Raw genomic sequence first — 19539 nt, 5'->3', positions numbered from 1 at the left:
AAGACAATAATAGATAAATCAAGACAGGTTATACATAAAAAACAATCTAGGAACAGATAGATGCTCACTTATTCATCATGGAAAAGTTTATTGTTCCTATCTCAAAACCGAAAATAATGATTCACCATCAAATAGTAGCAATAATACATGATAAAATTATATATTTAAGAGTCCACTTACATAAATACTGCATCCTTTTCCACAACAACAGCAGGAATCTTATAGGGAAATCCATATAGTTTCTGAACGATGTATTTATATACTAAGTCTATATTTTTGTTTTCTTTTACTGAAGTGTAAATAAGTGCTGCACCATCTGAACAATATGGTTAAAGAAAATTCTGGACAAATGTGATGGACAAATATAAAATTCTGATTTCAGCTTAACATTTATATCTATGTGCATTTTACTTTCAGAAATAACTCCAAAGGTATGTTATATGGTAATCAAAAACTTCAAAAGTTACAAGTACCTACCTTTATATAGGCTACAATGAAATAATTTTTACATAATCAATTTAACTTAGGAAGGTAGAAGTCTTATTAAGCCAAGAAGTAAAGGTAAACCTAGAAATACTGACACCACTACTACTTCTACATTTAAAGCACATGAAAGGACAATTTTTATGAGTTTAACTTTCCTAATATTCATGGAGGGGATATTATTTATCAACAACTGTTTTGTTTGCCTTTTCAACAAAAATGGTGTGTAACAGTGTCTCTCTGTAGTTTTTACTAAACCCAGGAATTAAAACTTCAGGGATAAAGCTCAGGAGACTCACTGAAGAGGGCAAAAAAGACCCATTGTTGAGAGATGAGTCTGCAGGTACCAATCAGGAGGCTTTCAGGAATAACCTAAGGCAAAAAAGCACATTTCACGACAAAACTTGAAATAACACAATCTCACATGAAGATGTATTAAAGCAGAGCCTAACACTGATCTTTCATCCAAAAGACACAGTGGAAGAAAATATTAAGACATCCATAGACAATGTAACCACTGACAGATGATGTGTTCAGAGTGGCTATCAGAAATTCTATGACCACCCACATTCTAGCACTGGCCACTGTGTCTCCATGGGAGATGGTGACTTAGGCCAAGGGGAAATGCTGGGAGTATGCCTAACTTCTTAACTGGGATACTCATAGTTTTTGGGACATGACTGAGGTTTATGAACCTAAAAGCAGTATTGCTAAATAAAACACCTTGATATGAAACCTTAACATGGTAAAGACAAACATAAACTTAGGCAAAAGACAAACATAAACTTAAGCAAAAGTTTAACTTTATGAACTCTGCATTAATGATCTTCCCTACAATGCAAATCAAATTATGATAATCTGGAAGATTTCTATAACTGAAAAACTTATATTGCAATTAAAAATTTAATAAAATAAAGGCTGGACACAGTGGCTCACCTGAGGTCAGGAATTCGAGACCAGCCTGGCCAACATGGCAAAACCCCATCTCTACTAAAAATACAAAAACTAGCCAGGCTGCCAGGCACGGTGGCTCACATCTATAATCCGAGTACTTTGGGAGACCAAGACCGGCGGATCACCTGAAATCTGGAGTTCGAGACCAGCTTGACCAACGTGGAGAAACCCTGTCTCTACTAAAAATACAAAAAGAAAAATTAACCTAGCATGGTGGCACATGCCTGTAATCCCAGCAACTCGAGAGGCTGAGACAGAAGAATCACTTGAACCTGGGAGGCAGAGGTTGCGGTGAGCCAAGATCGTGCCACCGCACTCCAGCCTGGGCAACAAGAACAAAACTCTGTCTCAAAAACAACAACAACAAAAACCAAAATGAACTAGCCAGGTGTGGTGGCAGGCACCTGTAATTCCAGCTACTCACTCGGGAGGCTAAGACATGAGAATAGCTTGAACTCGGGAGGCGGAGGTTGCAGTGAGCCAAGATCACGCCATTGCACTCCAGCCTGGGTGACAGAGCGAGACTACTTTTCAAAAACAAAACACAAACAAAAAAAATTTAATAAAATAAAGATGATTTTGAACTCACTGTCGGTCACTGATAAATACATACCTCATTATCTTGAGATAACTTCTCCCATTTTGTATTCTTTTAAAATTAACTGGCTCTAATGGACTCTAATTATTTTAGTAGAAAGCTTCCTTTCTGATTACATTTCTGTATTTACATTTTTAAGTAGATTAAATAAATGATTAAAGAGACTTTTTATTCTCAAATTTTCTAATCTCCAAAGATAACAAAAAAAGGCTACAGATACCTACACTACAATTACTCCCACTTTTTCTTTTTGAAGACATATGTAGACAAGTGCCCTTTAACTCAAACAACTCAGCCATTTGTTGATGTGAGAAGAGAAAGGCCCATAAAAAGAGCTTAAGGAAAAAGGGGAAAGGGAAACTCTCAGTGTCATCTTATTCAGGCTTTCTATAAGTGGTCCTTAAATTAAATGCCCACTAATGAAAACGATTTATAAACTGTAGACATTATAAACATGTGTGTATTACTTATTACTATCTATTCCTAATATCATTTCATTACTTTCCAGACTCAAAAGCTTTGGCTGGATAATGCAGCTGCAAAATATCTGATCCAAGAGGGCTGATAGTTTATGCTTCAGAGTATTCAAGGTGTAACCAAGTTCTCAACAGTAAAGTTTCTAAAAAGCATTCACTTATAACCTTCATTTTCTCCTCTTTTAGCTGTAATTTTTACTCACTGGCTCACCTAATCCTTGCAATCTAGATTAACAAGACTTTCTATGATAGATTTCCCAGGAAGGTTTCTACAGTATAGATTCTCCAGCTTCATTTGGAACATTCTAATCCACTAAGTCTTAGATAGGCAGAGTCAGATTTTGAAACTACTGTTAGGCTGTACGTGGGGAAGATAATACACTAAACAAATTAAACATGAAAACACAAAAACCAAAATACTGATCTTGCCCTACCATCCACAACCAATAAATACAGTTTTTAAATCAGATATGTTCATAACCACAGCTGACTAGACTTTTTGACATATAATTGATAATTATTTTTCTTAAGCATACTTTAAACACAGCAAATCAAAGTAATATACTTCAATATTTGCTTTTCTATCTCAAAACATCCAAATATAAATAACTTGGGAACTAAAATGAAATTTTCAACCAGAGGCAGAAGAAGAAATGTTTACAGAATTTCAAGTCCATCAATTCAATTAACTTTAAAAAAAACCAAAAACAGGTAAGGTTGTACACTGAATCAATAAATGTATTTAAAAGGATACACTGTAAACAAAACTTCCGGATATGTGACTGAATAAAATCAAAATGTTCATCTCTGTAGTCATGTTCTTTCTCCAATACACTAATAGCATCACACTGTTAAGTTAAAATAATTAAAAACAACATATTTAAGATAATCAAAATGAAATATAATAATCTGAACAGTTCAATTTTGGATAGGGGAACATCACAAAAGTACCACTCTGGGAGGGGCGGGGAGGGGCGGAAAAAAAAAAAGTACCACTTTGATAGGGTGAATGAACAGTAGGACCAAGAATATCAAGTATTCTATGAACTTTTAATCGGAAAGACTAACAGATAATTTTATCTTATTAAAAAGCATTAACTTCTATGTTAACATTAAATCTGGTCAGAACACCAAAGAGAAAGTTTTAGTACATAATAGAAGGAAGAACAACAAGCCTAGCTTGTACTAAGAAATCTTACTTACTAACTCAACTACTTATAGCCTAGAACAAAGTTTTTAAAGATATAACATCTATTCTAGTTTTATAAAACACTCCTGCATATCCAGGGAGGCTCTACTTTTCACCATTTCTTTAGTTCTTGTGTTTATCTGGTAATTCAGAAATGACCTTAGTTTTTTTTTCTGGTGCTTTTATTCACTCTTATACAATCTCACCAATTACACAATAAGGAAATTATATACAAGTGATTTTTGAAATGCTGCCTGTACAATCAATGAGACAATTCTAAATTCTGCTTGCTACAGAAAAATGTTAAGAAAAATACAAAGAAGGCATGTTCAAACATCATGACATCCAAATAATTTCACCAAAACCCTTCTGAGTTGCAGGTGTAAAATACAAAAATAAACATTTAATAATGGTCATTACACTCATTACACCTAATATCAGTTTGGGGTCAAATCTGCTATGTAATTTTTTTGTTACATATGTATGTATATATATGTAACATAGGGATTTATATACACACACATATACATATATATCATACACACACACACACACACACACACACACACACACACACATACTTATGGGCAAAAAAAACTTAACAGGGTGCAGTGGTATGCGCCTGTACTACTTTGGAGGGTGAGGCAGGAGGACTGAGCCTAGGAGTTCAAGGCTAGCTGGGCAATATATATACAGAACAGAGTCTCATTGTATAATTATGATGAGCATTTCATCGTCCATTTCATTAAATACTGACAGTAGTTTCAAATGATTAAAAATAATTATTATACTTTGACCTAATGAAACTTTTGGCAAAGCATGGTGGTTTAGTATTAAATAAAAATACTTTAACTGAAATCAAAGGACTTAAGAAAATTAAGTCTCTCTGAAATCTCCATTTCCAGAGTCTTTAAATTGATGCCGTTAAACCACCATACTTCTCTCCCTTGGGAGACACACATTTCCCCATCTCCCTACACATTTTCCAAGTTCATAAACTGAAATATATCTGATGGTGTCTTAGATTTTGTAAAATACAGTAGATGATATCTTCTGGTTTGAAAATGCTATGACTCTATGACTCATTTGATAATGATTCTGGACCCTTTAAGCTTAACATTTTTCTTTTGGAAAATAAGACTGCTTTTCATAACACAAGTAGTGTTTTTATAAAACGGAACCAACTTCCAATAAACAGCTCTTTATCAACCAAAACAAAATAAAAACAAATCACACAGAAGGATTTCAGTGTGAGATTTTAAGATAACGTTTTACAGAAAAGGTGTATGTAACAATGAACTATAACAGAACCACCATTTGAAAGCAGATGGCAGACTGTAACTTAACTTAAATGCTGTCACTCCATTCCTTTGTTATGAATAATTTTTGTAGTAAAGTAAAACCTAAGCTAGGTTTTAAATTTTTTCATCAACTTTACTCCAACAATGAATAAATTCTTTACCCTCCTCTAATTATTATATGTGCAAGTTTTACCGATTATTAAAAAGCATTAGTAATTTCAGGTCTCAAAAGGACTTACATGCTATCATTCTCTTAACTATTCCATGACTTACAAATGGTAAAAACACACTACTTAGGACCAAGTGGGGAGAAGATGAACTTGATCGATTAATTATTTTTAAAGGAAACAATTTTATTGCAAAACATATTCAGTGAAATAATCAATAATATAATTTTGATAATAGTGATCCTACCAGAACCTCTTTAAAAAACAGAAACCCTAAGGCCAGGCACGGTGGCTCAGCCTATAATCCCAGCACTTTGGGAGGCCAAGGCAGGTGGATCACAAGGTCAGGTGTTCGAGACCAGCCTGGCCAATATGGTGAAACCCCATCTCTATTAAAACCACAAAAATTAGCTGGGCTTGGTGGTGGGCGCCTCCCAGCTACTCGGGAGATTGAGGCAAGAGAATCACTTGAACCTGGGAGGCGGAGGTTGAAGTAAGTGGAGATCACGCCACTACACTCCTGCCTCGGCAACAGATCGAGACTCCATCTCAAAACAAAACAAAACAAAACAAAAACCCCACAAAACAAAAAAACAGAAACCCTTGATAACTGCATGTCAACAATGAGTGCTGCTACGTGTTTAAAAGTCTATTTTAAGTACATAATTCTCTGATATTAGAGAGAGTAGAGTAACTATAGAGTTTGTAGAGAGTATACAAAATTGTAACGTTGAGGCTGGGCACTGTGGCTCACGCCTGTAATCCCAGCACTTTGGGAGGCCAAGGCAGGTGGATCACCTGAGGTCAAGAGTTCAAGACCAACCTCGCCAACATGGTAAAACCCCGTCTCTACTAAAAATACAAAAAATTACTCAAGAGCAGTGGTGGGAGCCTGTAATCCCAGCTACTGGGGAGGCTGAGGCAGGAGAATTGCGTGAACCTGGGAGGCAGAGGTTGCAGTGAGCAGAGATGGTGCCATTGCCCAGCCTCAGCAACAAGAGCAAAACTCTACCTCAAAAAAAAATTTAATGTTGAAAAATAATTTTATATAACTCGATCAAGACAGAAAAAAAGAATAATTTTACAAAAACCAATAAACTATCATTTTACCTGTAATTATTTCTACTCAACTGATTAATCACACAATGAAGTTCAACTGGAATCATGAAAATGAAATTCAATCCCAAGTATTTGAAATTACATTTTCTTTCAAAGAAACTATAAGTAACACCACAAAAACAACATGTTAATATCATTCAATACTTTAAATTATTATTTGTTCATTAAAAATTATCTAGGAGAACTAATGTGTTAACTCCAAAAAACCTGGAAAACAAAACAGTTGTTCAACCTCAGTGAACATAAGTAGCAGAATCTCTAGGAAGCAAACTAACCTTTGTGCAAACTACTAGTACTGGAATGCCCAAGTTATGTGTAAGTGTATCTGCACCCAGAGGTAAAACTACACTGTCATCTTTGTCTTCTTGTGATGTAGTATTTCTTCTCTGGGGAGAAGCCGGGAAGTCTTCTCCTGGCTCTACATATTCTTGGAAGTCTCTAATCACTGAAAATCAAAGTAAACACAGATTAGAAATTACTTTATTTCAGCAGGCAACTTTTCTTGCCATAATCTAAAGATAAAATTTACTTGAATTTATAGTTAGTCTTGTATAAGAGAAGGAACAAAAAGGGTTTGAGAAACCTATTTCAAAGAAAATATACAAACACTGGACCCACATTAATAATTAGGAGCAGAATACTACTACTGCAAGGGATGGCTCTACAAAGTAGGATTCTATCTAGACCTGGCTCAATTTATGAAATATATTTTGGTCAAGTCACAATTAGTTTTGTCTCTCTACCTTCTCTAATACACAAATGCTACTGTATGGATAAAAGAAAAATAAATGTGGGAGAAAAAAAAGCCCACAACTTATAAGATAGTCTAGATGATTTTCTAATACCAACTTCCTCTCACTAAACCCTTTACTCAGGTCTCTCCTTTTTTACCTAGGCTCAATCTTGGGCCATACTCATTCAATCTGTAACCCTGGCACAACTTAATGAAATATTACTAATGGTGATTAGTTTCTAGGAGTTTTTGCAAGGTTGTCAAAACTGTCCCTAAAAAATATAAAGTAAATGTGAATGTATCAAGAGATTTGAAAATGTATGCTTTGATTCAGTAATTACTCTCCTAGGAATTCTCAAGGGCACAATCAGTGATGCACACACATAGGGATTTCCATATAACTCTTTTCTTCATGTTTAAAAGCAAAACAAATCTGGAAACAAAAAACTGTCCATAGCACAGGATTAAAATAGTATATGAGGGAAAATTATACACAACCATAAAATGTTAAGTTTTCAAAGAATATTTAATGTTGTAGGAAATAGTAACATTAAAAGAGATATAAATAAAATAAGGCCAAAGCATGATTCCAGCTTAGAAATAAAAAATACTGGGAAAAATACACAAAAGTAGTCTTTCTTTTTTTTGAGACACGGTCTTGCTCTGTCATCCATGCTGGAGTGCAGTGGTGCAATCATGGCTCACTGTAGCCTTGACCTAAGTGATCTCGCTCAGCTTCCTGAGTAGCTACAGGTATGTGTCAACACATCTGGATAATTTTTTATTTTATTTTTGTAGAGATGATGTCTCACTATGTGGCCCAGGTCGGTCTCAAATTCTGGACTCAAGCAATCCTCCCACCTCAGCATCCAAAAGTGTTGGAATTACAGGGGTGAGCCACTGTGACTGGCTATTTTCAAGTTTTTTGTTTTCTGTTTTTGAGACGGAGTCTCACTCTGTCACCCAGGCTGGAATACAGTGGCACAATCTCGGCTCACTGCAACCTCCACCTCCTGGGTTCAAGCGATTCTTCTGCCTCAGCCTGCTGAGTAGCTGGGACTACAGGCGCCCGCCACCATGCCCAGCTAATTTTTGTACTTTTAGTAGAGATGGGGTTTCACCATATTGGTCAGGCTCGTCTTGAACTCCTGACCTTGTGATCTGCCCACCTTGGTCTCCCAAAGTGCTGGGATTACAGGTGTGAGCCACCACACCCAGCCTATTTTCAATTCTTAAAAACAAAGAATGTACATTTATTACTTACTTAGAAGAAAATGGGTGTTTTCTCTTAAAGTAACTATAAGCCAGATCTCTGGATCATGAAGACTAACTCATATGGAGGAAAAGTATTCTAAATATACATGGGGTCAAGGAACAGGGAATCCTGAACAGTTGGGCACAGTTCCTCCAGAAACACAGGGGCCTGTGTGTACACTTAGCAGCCCTGGCGACTACAACCCTTAAGATCAGAGGCTATAATCTAACAGTGCCTTTAAAATTTTATCATGCACCAGAATCACCCAGAGGCTTGTTACATCACAGATTACTGTTTCCACCCTCAAGGGTTTCTAATTCAGTAGTCTGGGATAGGGAGTGAAAACTGTATTTTTGACATGTTCCTGGCTATACTGACACTGGTACTGCTAGTCCAGGGAACCACAGTGAGAACTACTACTCTAGGATAAATCTGGACTTAGGGAAAGAACAACAACAAAAAACTCCACAGGCAATAGTAAACAGAAAAAAAAATTAAAGGCATTTAGATGTCTTTTTCAATAATTTAGTGCATACATTTTAAGTTTTTACTGTTTTCTTACATATAAATTCCAGGAAGCTGTCAATTTCTCTTTAAAAGTTACTGTCAGTGAATAATAACAAAGCAACTGACTATGTATTTTCTTATGCAAAGCATAATACTGGCAAATGAAGAACTCTAAGTGACATTAAAAAATGTTACAGGCAGTCAGGCATGGTGGCTCATGCGTATGTAATCTCAGCATTTTGGGAGGCTGAGGCAGGCAGCTGGCTTGAGCTCAGGAGTTCAAGACCAGCCTGGACAACATGGCAAAACTCCATCTCTACAAAAAATTAAAAAATCAGCCAGGCATGGTGGTGCATGCCTGTAGCCCCAGCTACTCGAGAGGCTGAGGTGGGAGGATGGCTTGAGCCTGGGAGGCAGAGGTTGCAGCGAGCCAAGATTGTGCCACTGCACTTCAGCCTGGGCAACAGTGTGGGACCCTAACTCAAAAATAAAAAAAATTTTTTGAAAAATGTTATTGGCTTACAACCTGTTAGAAATGACCCATATCATTTTCATAATTCCCATTAAAAAATCTCCAATTCACATGGGCATGTACAAAATATGTACTTTGCAAATCATAAAACCATCTTAATATCTTTATATGTATACTGTCAACATATTTCTAGGCACATTTCATTTTGACAAGGTCAGTAATGTTACTAATTAAAAAATGAAACTGCTGAAAATGAGCAGCTGAAGAAAGATTCCATTTTTTCACCCTGCAAAGCTACTTTCCGAAATGAACACACACAGCCTTTTGGCAAGGATAAAAGATATCTCTACTAAACAGTTTACCATTATGTCTTATGTTTCTAATTTGAAACTATATTAAAACCTAGCACACCATCTAAACTGAATTTTTAAAAACAGTGGTTACAGGCTGGGCGCAGTGGTTCACACCTGTAATCCCAGCACTTTGGGAGGCTGAGACGGGTGGATCACTTGAGGTGAGGCGTGCAAGACCAGCCTGGCCAACCAACATGGTGAAACCTGATCCCTACTAAAAATACAAAAATTAGCTGGGCATGGTGGCAAGTACCTGTAATACTAGCTACTCAGGAGGCTGAGGCAGGAGAATCACTTGAACCTGAGAGGCAGAGGTTACAGTGAGCCAAGATCACACCACTACACTCCAGCCTGGGCAACAGAGTAAGACTCTGTCTCAAAAAAAAAAAAAAAGTAGTTATAGTATGCTTGCTTCATTAAACCTTTTTTCATAGAAAAAAATTCCTAAAGATTAAAGTTAGCTAAGACATTTTGTATTTGAAACCTACATTACTACTTCTAGACTACTTACACTTTTGTTCCATTTGTTTCATTTCTTCAGGAGGAATTTTCAGTTTGTCAACATGTTCTCTAACAACACTTGCCCATTTTTGTAAAGAATCCAAAGCAGTCCAAGGCTTTGACATGTCAACAACCAGCATAAGTAGAGTATCCTTCAGAGATATGGCATCCAGCGAAAATTTAAGGAGGCCTTTGTGATATAGGTCTCCATCTAAGATCCATACATTACATCTTGTTTGATCTACAACAGACAAAGGAAAGTAACCAAGGCAACGAGATTAAGTCATTTCATCATCCAACTAACAGTATACTTGGTATTTTAGTGCATCTCCACAGGAGATGTGCTACTGGCTTTTACAAAGGTCAACTATTTAGGCCATCTACTAATTTATCTAAAGGCCTAAAATGACTTAATTATAGCATCCTCTGCTTCATATTTCTTAATCTAAAACTAGAGGATGTATAACATGTTTATATTTTTACCATGAGCAGAGAAATGCATATTCAAGATATTATATACAAAAATGAGAAGGCAAGTGATCTATAGAAGAAAAAATAGCTGATAGATAAAAAGGCTGAGTAGATAATATTTTTATCAGAAAATTAGAAGATGAAAAAGGAGTCAGCAAAATAATCGCTATCTAAGGGAGGATGAGTTGAAAAACTGAGATTCTTCAAGTATGACAGGAAAGAAGTATCTGCCCATCAGGATACCTTAAGATGCTTAAAAGCATCACATATGAATCCTAATCCCAAATTAATAAAAGTATGCCTAAACATAGCTATTTCTTGACCAGCATCACATCATAGAACTTCTAGTAAAAAAAGACACACTAAAAAATCAAAGACCAATGTGAATAGCAGTGTACCTCAGAATACACTTCAGATATTTATGTTACAAATGACACTCACCATCTCTGTCTTCGTCATGAACATTTAAGTACAAATATTCCAATCCTCTTCCTTTCTTATACTCCTCTATTCCCTGAATTTTTCTTATTAAGCTTGTTTTTCCAGCTCCATCTTCACCTAGATATATAGAAAAAAGGATAAATCTTATAAATTATAATACAGATTATTTAAGGACGACTTCTGATACCAAGTGAAAAACCCAACTGGTACTAGCTTCAACCAAAAGGCAATTTGATGAAATACAATGGAGCAGCTACAGTATCAAAGATGCAGACTTGGCCAGGCGTGGTGGCTCACACCTTTTATCTCTGCACTTTGGGAGGCCAAGACAGGCTGATCATTTGAGGTGAAGCGTTTGAGACCAGACTGGTCAACATGGTGAAACCCTGTCTCTACAAAAAAACACAAAAATTAGTCAGGCATGGTAGTGGCATGCCTATAACGCCAGCTGCTGGGGAAGCTGATGCAGACTCCATCATGACCAGGATTCTCTCTCCCAGTCTTGTTAAATCTTGTCCTATCCACAAGGAAAATGTGGCACATATACACCATGGAATACTACACAGCCATAAAAAACAATGAGTTTGTGTCCTTTGTAGGGACATGTTTGACTCTGGAAATCATCGTTCTCAGCAAACTACACAAGAACAGAAAATCAAACACTGCATATTCTCACTCATGGGTGGGTGCTGAACAATGAGAACACATGGACACAGGGAGGGGAGCGTCACACACTGGGGTCTGTTGGGGGGGAATAGGGGAGGGAAAGCAGTGGGCACAGAGGTTGGGGAGGTTTAACACGGGGAGATATGCCAGATATAGGTGACGGGGGACGGAGGCAGCAAACCACATTGCCATGTATGTACCTATGCAAGAATCCTACATGTTCTGTACATGTACCCCAGAACCTAAAGTGCAATAAAATATATATTAAAAAAAAATTCTTGTCCTATCCTAATAACAAATGGGTTCCTCTATGGATAATTTTCAGGAGATGAGAAGGTAAAGCAGAACACCTTAGGTTTCAGGAATTTGCACTCTCATGTCATCCCAATTCAATCTACAAGGAACAAAAGACTCTTACTCTTGGCTTTCAGTCTCAAGAATCTCAGGTAAAGACTCTTAATTGGCCCAGTTTCAGTCATATGTCCACCAGGGGCCAATCAAGGGGGATGGATAGTACATCACTCAGTTCCCTGTACATCAGGACGGGGAACTGTGACCCTTACCAGAACCATGAAGCCATAATAAATATGTAGCAGGAGAGATGGGGAGAAAAGGGGGACAAATTGGGCAAGAAAAAGTGTAGGGAGTATGTGCAACAGACAAAAATTAAAAATAGACTTAAAAGTATTAATGGTGGCCAGGTTCGGTGGCTCACACCTATAATCCCAGCACTTTGGAAGGCCAAGGCGGGCAGATCACGGGATCAAGAGATTGAGACCATCTGGCCAACATAGTGAAACCCTGTCTCTACTAAAATACAAAAATTAGCTGGGTGTGGTGGCGTACCCCTGTAGTCCCAGCTACTAGGGAGGCTGAAGCAGGAGAAGTGCTGGAATCCAGGAGGCGGAGGTTGCAGTGAGCCAAGATCATGCCACTGCATTCCAGCCTGGAGCCCGGCAACAGAGTAAGACTCTGTCTTAAAAAAAAAACAAAAGTATTAATGGCAGAAAATCATGTGATTTAAACTAAACACTAGTATTTTTTAAAAAGGCTTAAAAGTCTAGCTGTTCAATGTTTTGGTGAGGGCTTTTTTATATTGTATTTAAATGATACTTATATGTTACTATTCATGGACTTATTAGAATCTTATTCGTAGTATCTATAGAGGTGGGGTGAGGTGACTCACACTCGTAATCCTAGCACTTTGGGAGGCCAAGGTGGGCAGGTCACGAGGTCAGGAGTTCAAGATCAGCCTAGCCAACATAGTGAAATCCTGTCTCTACTTAAAAAAATACAAAAATTTGCTGGGCATAATGGCGCACGCCTGTAGTCCCAGCTACTCGAGAGGCTGAGGCAGGAGAATCGCTTGAACCTGGGAGGCAGAGGTTGCACTGAGACAAGATCGCACCACTACACTCCAGCTTGGACGACAGAGCAAGACTTGATAAAAAAAAAAAAAAAAAAAGTTTGGCCAGGCGCAGTGGCTCATGCCTGTAATCCCAGCATTTTGGGAGGCCGAGGCGGGCGGATCATGAGGTCACGAGATCAAGACCATCCTGGCCAACATGGCGAAACCCCATCTCTACTTAAAAATACAAAAATTAGCTGGGCGTGGTGGCACGCACCTGTGGTCCCAGCTACTCGGGAGGCTGAGGCAGGAGAATTGCTTGAACCCGGGAGGCAGAGATTGCAGTGAGCTGAGATTGCGCCATTGCACTCCAGCCTGGTGCCTGGCGACACAGCAAGACTCTGCCTCAAAAAAAAAAAAGTATTTATAGACATAAAAGTGGAGTTGCTTGGATCTAGGGACTTATTCCTGGATACCTGTAAGTTCTCTGGGAACTTAAAAATCGTTTTCATTTTCATGTTAAACTAAAAATAAATGTCTCAGGTCTTTTTCGCCCAGGCTGAGGTGCAGTGGCACCTTCTCAGCTCACTGTAACCTCCGCCTTCCGGGGTCAAGCGATTCTTCTGCCTCAGCCTCCTGAGTAGCTGGGACTACAGGTGTGTGCCACCATGCCCAGCTAATTTTTGTATTTTTAGTAGAGACAGACTTTCACCATGCTGAGGATGGTCTCAAACTCCTGACTTCATGATTTGCCCACCTCAGCCTCCCAAAGTGCTAGGATTACAAGTGTGAGCCACCGTGCCCAGCTATGTCTTAGGTCTTTACATCTGAATGCTGCCACAAGATTGCTCTCCCTACCTCTGCAATGGTGTTTATAATCCTACTAGGGCAAGGTGAAGCCAAGCGATGCAGGCAGAACAGAAAAGAGAGTCAACATACAGGCATGCCAAATTCAAAGTATCCCAGAGCAGTCAATTCCATGTTCAACTGTACTGGGCAGACTGGCTCTTTTTATGAAGTATTTTCTAATACTTCATAGCAATAAATGTAACCTTAAATAGTCAATAAAGAAGGTAACAGTAAGATATCCAAAGGAAGTAAATATATTAAAGAGATATCTGCACTCTCATGTTGATTGCAGCATTATTCACAATAGCCAAGATATGGTATCAACCTAATTGTCCATCAACAAATGGATAAGGAAAATGTGATGTATGTGTGTGTGTGTATGTACATATGCACACACATACACACATATATATTATATACATACATACACACAATGCAATACTATTTAGCCTCAAAAAAAGAAGGAATTCCTGTCATATTCAACAATATGGATGAAACTGGAGGGTTCATCATTATGTTAAATCGGGGGTCCTCAACCCCCTGGGCTGCAGACCGGTACCAGTCTGTGGCCTGTTAGGAACCAGGCCACACAGCAGGAGATGAGCCGACAGCAAGTGAGCATTACAGCTGAGCTCTGCCTCCTGTCAGATCAGCAGTGCTGGCATTAGATTCTCATAGGAGCCCAAACCCTAGTGTGAACTGCGCATGCCAGGGGATCTCGGCTGCGTGCTCCTTAGGAGAATCTAACTAATGCCTATGATCTGCGGTGTAAGAGTTTCATCCTGAAATGTCCCCACCCAGTCCACGGAAAAATTGTCTTCCATGAAATCAGTCTCTGGTACCAAAAAGACTGGGGACTACTGTGTTAAGTGAAATAAGCCAGGCACAGAAAAACAAATACTGCACGATCTCACTCACACATGCAACCTTAAAAAGTTGATCTTACAGAAGTTGAGAACAGAGTGGTAGTTACCAGGAACTGGAGCCATTGTGGGGAAGGGAGTTGGGGAGATGATGGTCAAAGGTTATGAAATTTCAGACAGGAGGATACCTTCAAGAGATCAATTGTACAACAGGGTGACTACAGTTATTAACAATCTCTTGTATTGAAAAATGCCAAGATAGTAGCTTTTAAGTGTTCTCACAACAATGACAATTATGTGAGGTAATACATATGTTAACTAGCTTGATTTAGCCATTCCATAACACATACATGTATTCTAAAACTTCATGTACTGTAAATATATACAATTTTATCTAATTTTTAAAAAAGAATTTGACATTAAATATTTTTCAGTACTGTTTTTACAATGTACCATTAAACTGGCCCATCAAAAAAAGAGATTAGGTTTAAAAACAGTAATATCTCACCGGGCGCGGTGGCTTGTGCCTGTAATCCTAGCAGTTTGGGAGGCCAAAGTGGGTAGTTTGCCTGAGCTAAGGAGTTTGAGACCAGCCTGGGCAATATGGTAAAACCCCGTCTCTACTAAAAATAAAAAAAATTAGCTGGGTGTAGCGGCATGCACCTGTAGTCCCAGCTACTTGGGAGGCTGAGGCAGAAGAATTGCTAGAACCTGGGAGGCAGAGGTTGCAGTGAGCCGAGATTGTGTCACTGAACTCCAGCCTCGGGGACAGAGTTCTATAGTTTCTATGACATTTATCAAGTTCTATAGTTTCTATGACATTTAATTTATAATTTTGGGGTTTGGAGTTGTTTGGGAACTATAAACAAAAAAATAAGTATATATAGTTGCCTCAGCAGACACAAGCATTAGACTTTATATAATAAAAATAATTTAAATCACCATGTGAGGAGATCTGTGAAACCTTTTTTCAAAAGGAGTCTGAGCCTGTTCTAGAACTGAAAACAAAACAAAACAAAAAAACCAAGATTTTTTTGAAGTTTTTTTTTTTGAGATGGAGTCTCGCTCTGTTGCCCAGGCTGGAGTGCAGCGGTGTGATTTCAGCTCACTGCAACCTCTGCCTCCCGGGTTCCAGCGATTCTCCTGCCTCAGCCTCCTGAGTAACTGGGATTATAGGAGCGCACCACCACGCTCAGCTAATTTTTGTATTTTTTTAGTAGAGTTGGGGGTTTCACCATGTTGGTCAGGTTGGTCTCAAACTCCTGACCTTGTGATCTGCTCACCCTGGCCTCCCAAAGTGCTGGGATTACAGGTGTGAGCCAGCACACCCAACCTAAAGCTTTTTACTCTTATAACAGGCTATTTTCTGAAAGAAATCCTTTAAGTTAAAATGATATCAATTTAATTTGGATTATCCCACAAAAACAATGTTTTGCACTATATAAAAACCTAGTGCCCAGCCTGTAACAGAAGCTTATTGAACAACACATTGTTCACTATTTTGTAAAGCACAGATCCATAAAAATAAGCAGTAGTTAAGTAAAACTATATTTAATATGACCCAGGATTTATCTTATTTCTTTAATTCCCACTTTAAATGTTAAGAAAATGAAAAAACACTAGCTTGATTGAGCCATTCCACAATGTACATATATTTCAAAACATACTGTACACAATTTTGTCAGTTTTGAAAAAGTGAAAAGACATCTTCATAAGGGTAGAAACGTCAGATGAGTTTGTTTCAACTTATTTCTTAAAATATTAATATTTCAAATTACTTAAATATAAAGGTTTCAAAAAATATATATAGCTGCAGAAAATCTCAAACATAAGCAAAAGAATAGAAACCATAATATTACCTAGAAATAATCATTGATAATTTGGTTATCTCTGGTGGCGATCTTATGGGTAATTTTTAAAATAACAAGCTTGTGTCTTCCTTTTAATCTCTAAACTAATTAGAGATTAGTTAGTAGATTCAGAGCAGATTTTGAGCCTGAGTTCATGATACCAAAAATACTGTCAATCATATGCTCACTATTTTAAATTCTTGCAGCCATCACTAGTGCATGGCTGTTTCCTTTTTCTAAAGACTGGAAACAAGTGGAAGGGTTCTCCTTCACTTATCATGAGATCAGAGTTTATTCCTCTCTGTGAATGTTGTCAATCATTCATTTCACTGGACTAATTAATAGTTTTCTAACTATTAGAACTATCAGAATCACCTGTAAGACTTGTTATACGGTATCAGAATCACCTGAGAAGTTTGTTAAAACAAAGATTACTGGGCCCCACCCCCTTAATTTCTAATCCAGTAAATAGGGAGTCAGGCCTAAGAATCTGCATGTCTAACAAGTTTCCAGAGATGCTGACACTGCTAGTACAGAGGCCACACCCATCTCTATTTGTTTTTTAAATTTTTTCTTTTTTTTTTTTTCTTTTTATTTTTTTAAAGACGGGGTTTCACCATATTGGTCAGGCTGGTCTCGAACTTCTGACCTCAGGTGATCCGCCAGTCTCAGCCTCCCAAAGTGCTGGGATTACAGGCGTGAGCCACCGCGCCCAGCTTGTTTTTTAAATTTTTAAAAAATTCTAACAGTAAATTTAAAAAAAAAAAAAAGAAAGAAAACCACTGCATTAGACATTTATTACACTAAGCCAAACACCAGGAATATGAAGATCCTTATATCAAAATTGTTGTCCTCTAAGAGCTTATAAATTGGCGGGGATAACAAATAGGAAACAGTTTCAAGACACTGTCATTAGGACTACACCAGAGATATGCAACAAATCAGGAGGTCAGCCTAGAGGCAAGAGCCTGGTTTTGCTTGGAAGTCAGAAGTCTTTGCAGAAAAGGTAACACTTTAGCCAAATCTTGTACAGTTAATGAACCATAAAGAGTCTGTCATTCCAGGAAGTAAACACATGAGAAAAGCACATACAGAGACCCAGAGGCAAAGAAGCGTCCTTCTAGGAAGGACAAATAATTTGAATGCATGAAATTCAGGATGTGAAGGGAAAAGGAAGCAAAAGGTGAAAACAAACAGAGGAGGCCAGATCATGAAGGGCATTTTATGCCAGGCTGAGAAGGCCCGACTATTCTGAAGATGAGGAACCACTGGCAGAGTTCAGGTACTTTAGAAAGACTGCCATGGAAACATGTGGAAGAATAACTGACAAGAGTAAGTTTAGGAGTAAAGAGAACAGACAATAGTCTATTACTGGAGTCCTAGCAAAAAAAAAAAAAAAAAAAAAAAAAAAAAAGAGGTAGGTCTGAACTAAGGTATGGAGGCAGAGACAACTATACTCAAAGGTTGTTTTGGTTGGGAGTTGGCAGAGAGAAGAGGAAGACATAGAAGTCAGAGAAGACTGCCTGGCTATAACTTCAGAAACACCATCCTCTTTCACCAGCTATCTATGATAAGTTCCCATTTGGCAGGTAGGCTACTGAGGCTCAGTTAAGTACCTTATTCAAGTTCACACAGGTGGGAAATAACAGAGGAATTTAATGCCAAGGCACACTCTAACACTCACCAGTGCTGCTGTCTTTAGAGATCATTAAAACAAGACTGTTTATTATTTTTTGCATCATGACTCAATGAAGAAAAAAGTTATCTCCACTTCCAAGAGTCACTGCTATTTTCAGAAGAGAAAGAAAAATGAGTTAATGCATTCTTCTTTGTGGACTTCCTCTGAGTGACAGGTGGGCATGTTCCCAGCCTTCTGATTCTAATTTGAAGTACCAGAAGTATGTTTTACTATGCTGATAATTTTAAATAAATGCTGGAATTTTAAATAATGATAGCTATTCCTCTTAACATTCAGTACTTGGTAGATCTGTTTTAAGATAAACCTTACAACCTAAAATTTGAAAAAGGAAAGAGCATATGGTCAAATAAATGTAATGCTAAACATGGTAGTCTGAGATTATTTCCCTACCCTGTGATTTCAAAACTTCTCACTTCTTGTAACAAATCAGAAATGGTCACATTGAGGATAAATAACATTTCATAAACACAGCATTTTGGGGCTATAAAGAACTATAATGAAATCTCTTCTTACAAATGAGGAAACTGAGGCCAAGGCTACAGTCACAAAGATTGGTAGTAGCATGGAATAATCCATGCCTCCTAAGGGAATCCAAGTCAACCTCTGCAAGGGTACAACTCCCCTTAACTCTTAGGGTAAATAGAAGAATGAGGCAAAAACAAAAGCTTATTCCCAAGAATATTCTGACCACCTTACACAGTGCTTGGCAGAGAGAAGGTTCTTAAAACATTTCAGGAAGCATTGTTTATTGAAACAATCTTTCTGGGAGCAAAATTTCTATCAACCACTCTTCCTCCTCTCTCATTTATCAACTTTAATAACATTTGGTAATTGAACTTTTCTTTTTTTTGTGAGATGGAGAGATGGAGTCTCACTCTGTCACCCAGGCTCGAGTGCAGTGGCATGATCTCAGCTCACTGCAACCTTCGCCTCCCGGGTTTAAGTGAGTCTCCTGCCTCAGCCTCCTGAGTAGCTGGGATTACAGGCACACGCCACCATGCCTGGCTAATTTTTGTATTTTTAGTAGAGAAGGGGTTTCACCATGTTGGTCAGGCTGGTCTCAAACTCCTGACCTTGTGATCGGCCCGCCTCGGCCTCCCGAAGTGCTGGGATTATAAGCGTGAGCCACCGCATCCGGCTTTTTATTTTGGTCACCCAGGCTGGAGTGCAATTGTGCAATCTTGGCTCACTGCAACCTCTGCTTCCCAGGTTTAAGTGATTCCCCTGCCTCAGACTTTCAAGTA

The 19539-nt window shown here is 38.1% G+C and overlaps 1 protein-coding gene across 1 annotated transcript in view; it reads right to left on the bottom strand.

The window, feature by feature from the left end:
• The window catches only part of DYNC1LI1 (dynein cytoplasmic 1 light intermediate chain 1), a 41850-nt gene that overhangs the window by 8526 nt on the left and 13785 nt on the right, over positions 1 to 19539 (bottom strand). The window contains exons 3-7 of the mRNA XM_012435570.2: positions 11021 to 11137; positions 10119 to 10349; positions 6563 to 6732; positions 3266 to 3359; positions 181 to 316 (exon numbers count right to left, since the gene is read on the bottom strand). Of these exons, the coding sequence (XP_012290993.2) occupies positions 181 to 316; positions 3266 to 3359; positions 6563 to 6732; positions 10119 to 10349; positions 11021 to 11137 (748 nt within the window). The remainder of the gene's footprint in view (positions 1 to 180; positions 317 to 3265; positions 3360 to 6562; positions 6733 to 10118; positions 10350 to 11020; positions 11138 to 19539) is intronic.

This window comes from Aotus nancymaae, unplaced genomic scaffold (genome assembly GCF_030222135.1).
Source record: "Aotus nancymaae isolate 86718 unplaced genomic scaffold, 86718_ANA_hifiasm-v0.15.2.pri h1tg000019l, whole genome shotgun sequence".
Taxonomy (NCBI): Eukaryota; Metazoa; Chordata; class Mammalia; order Primates; family Aotidae; genus Aotus; species Aotus nancymaae.
The sequence above is the reverse complement of the archived record's forward strand: the minus strand, read 5'-3'. Positions and strand labels throughout refer to the sequence as shown.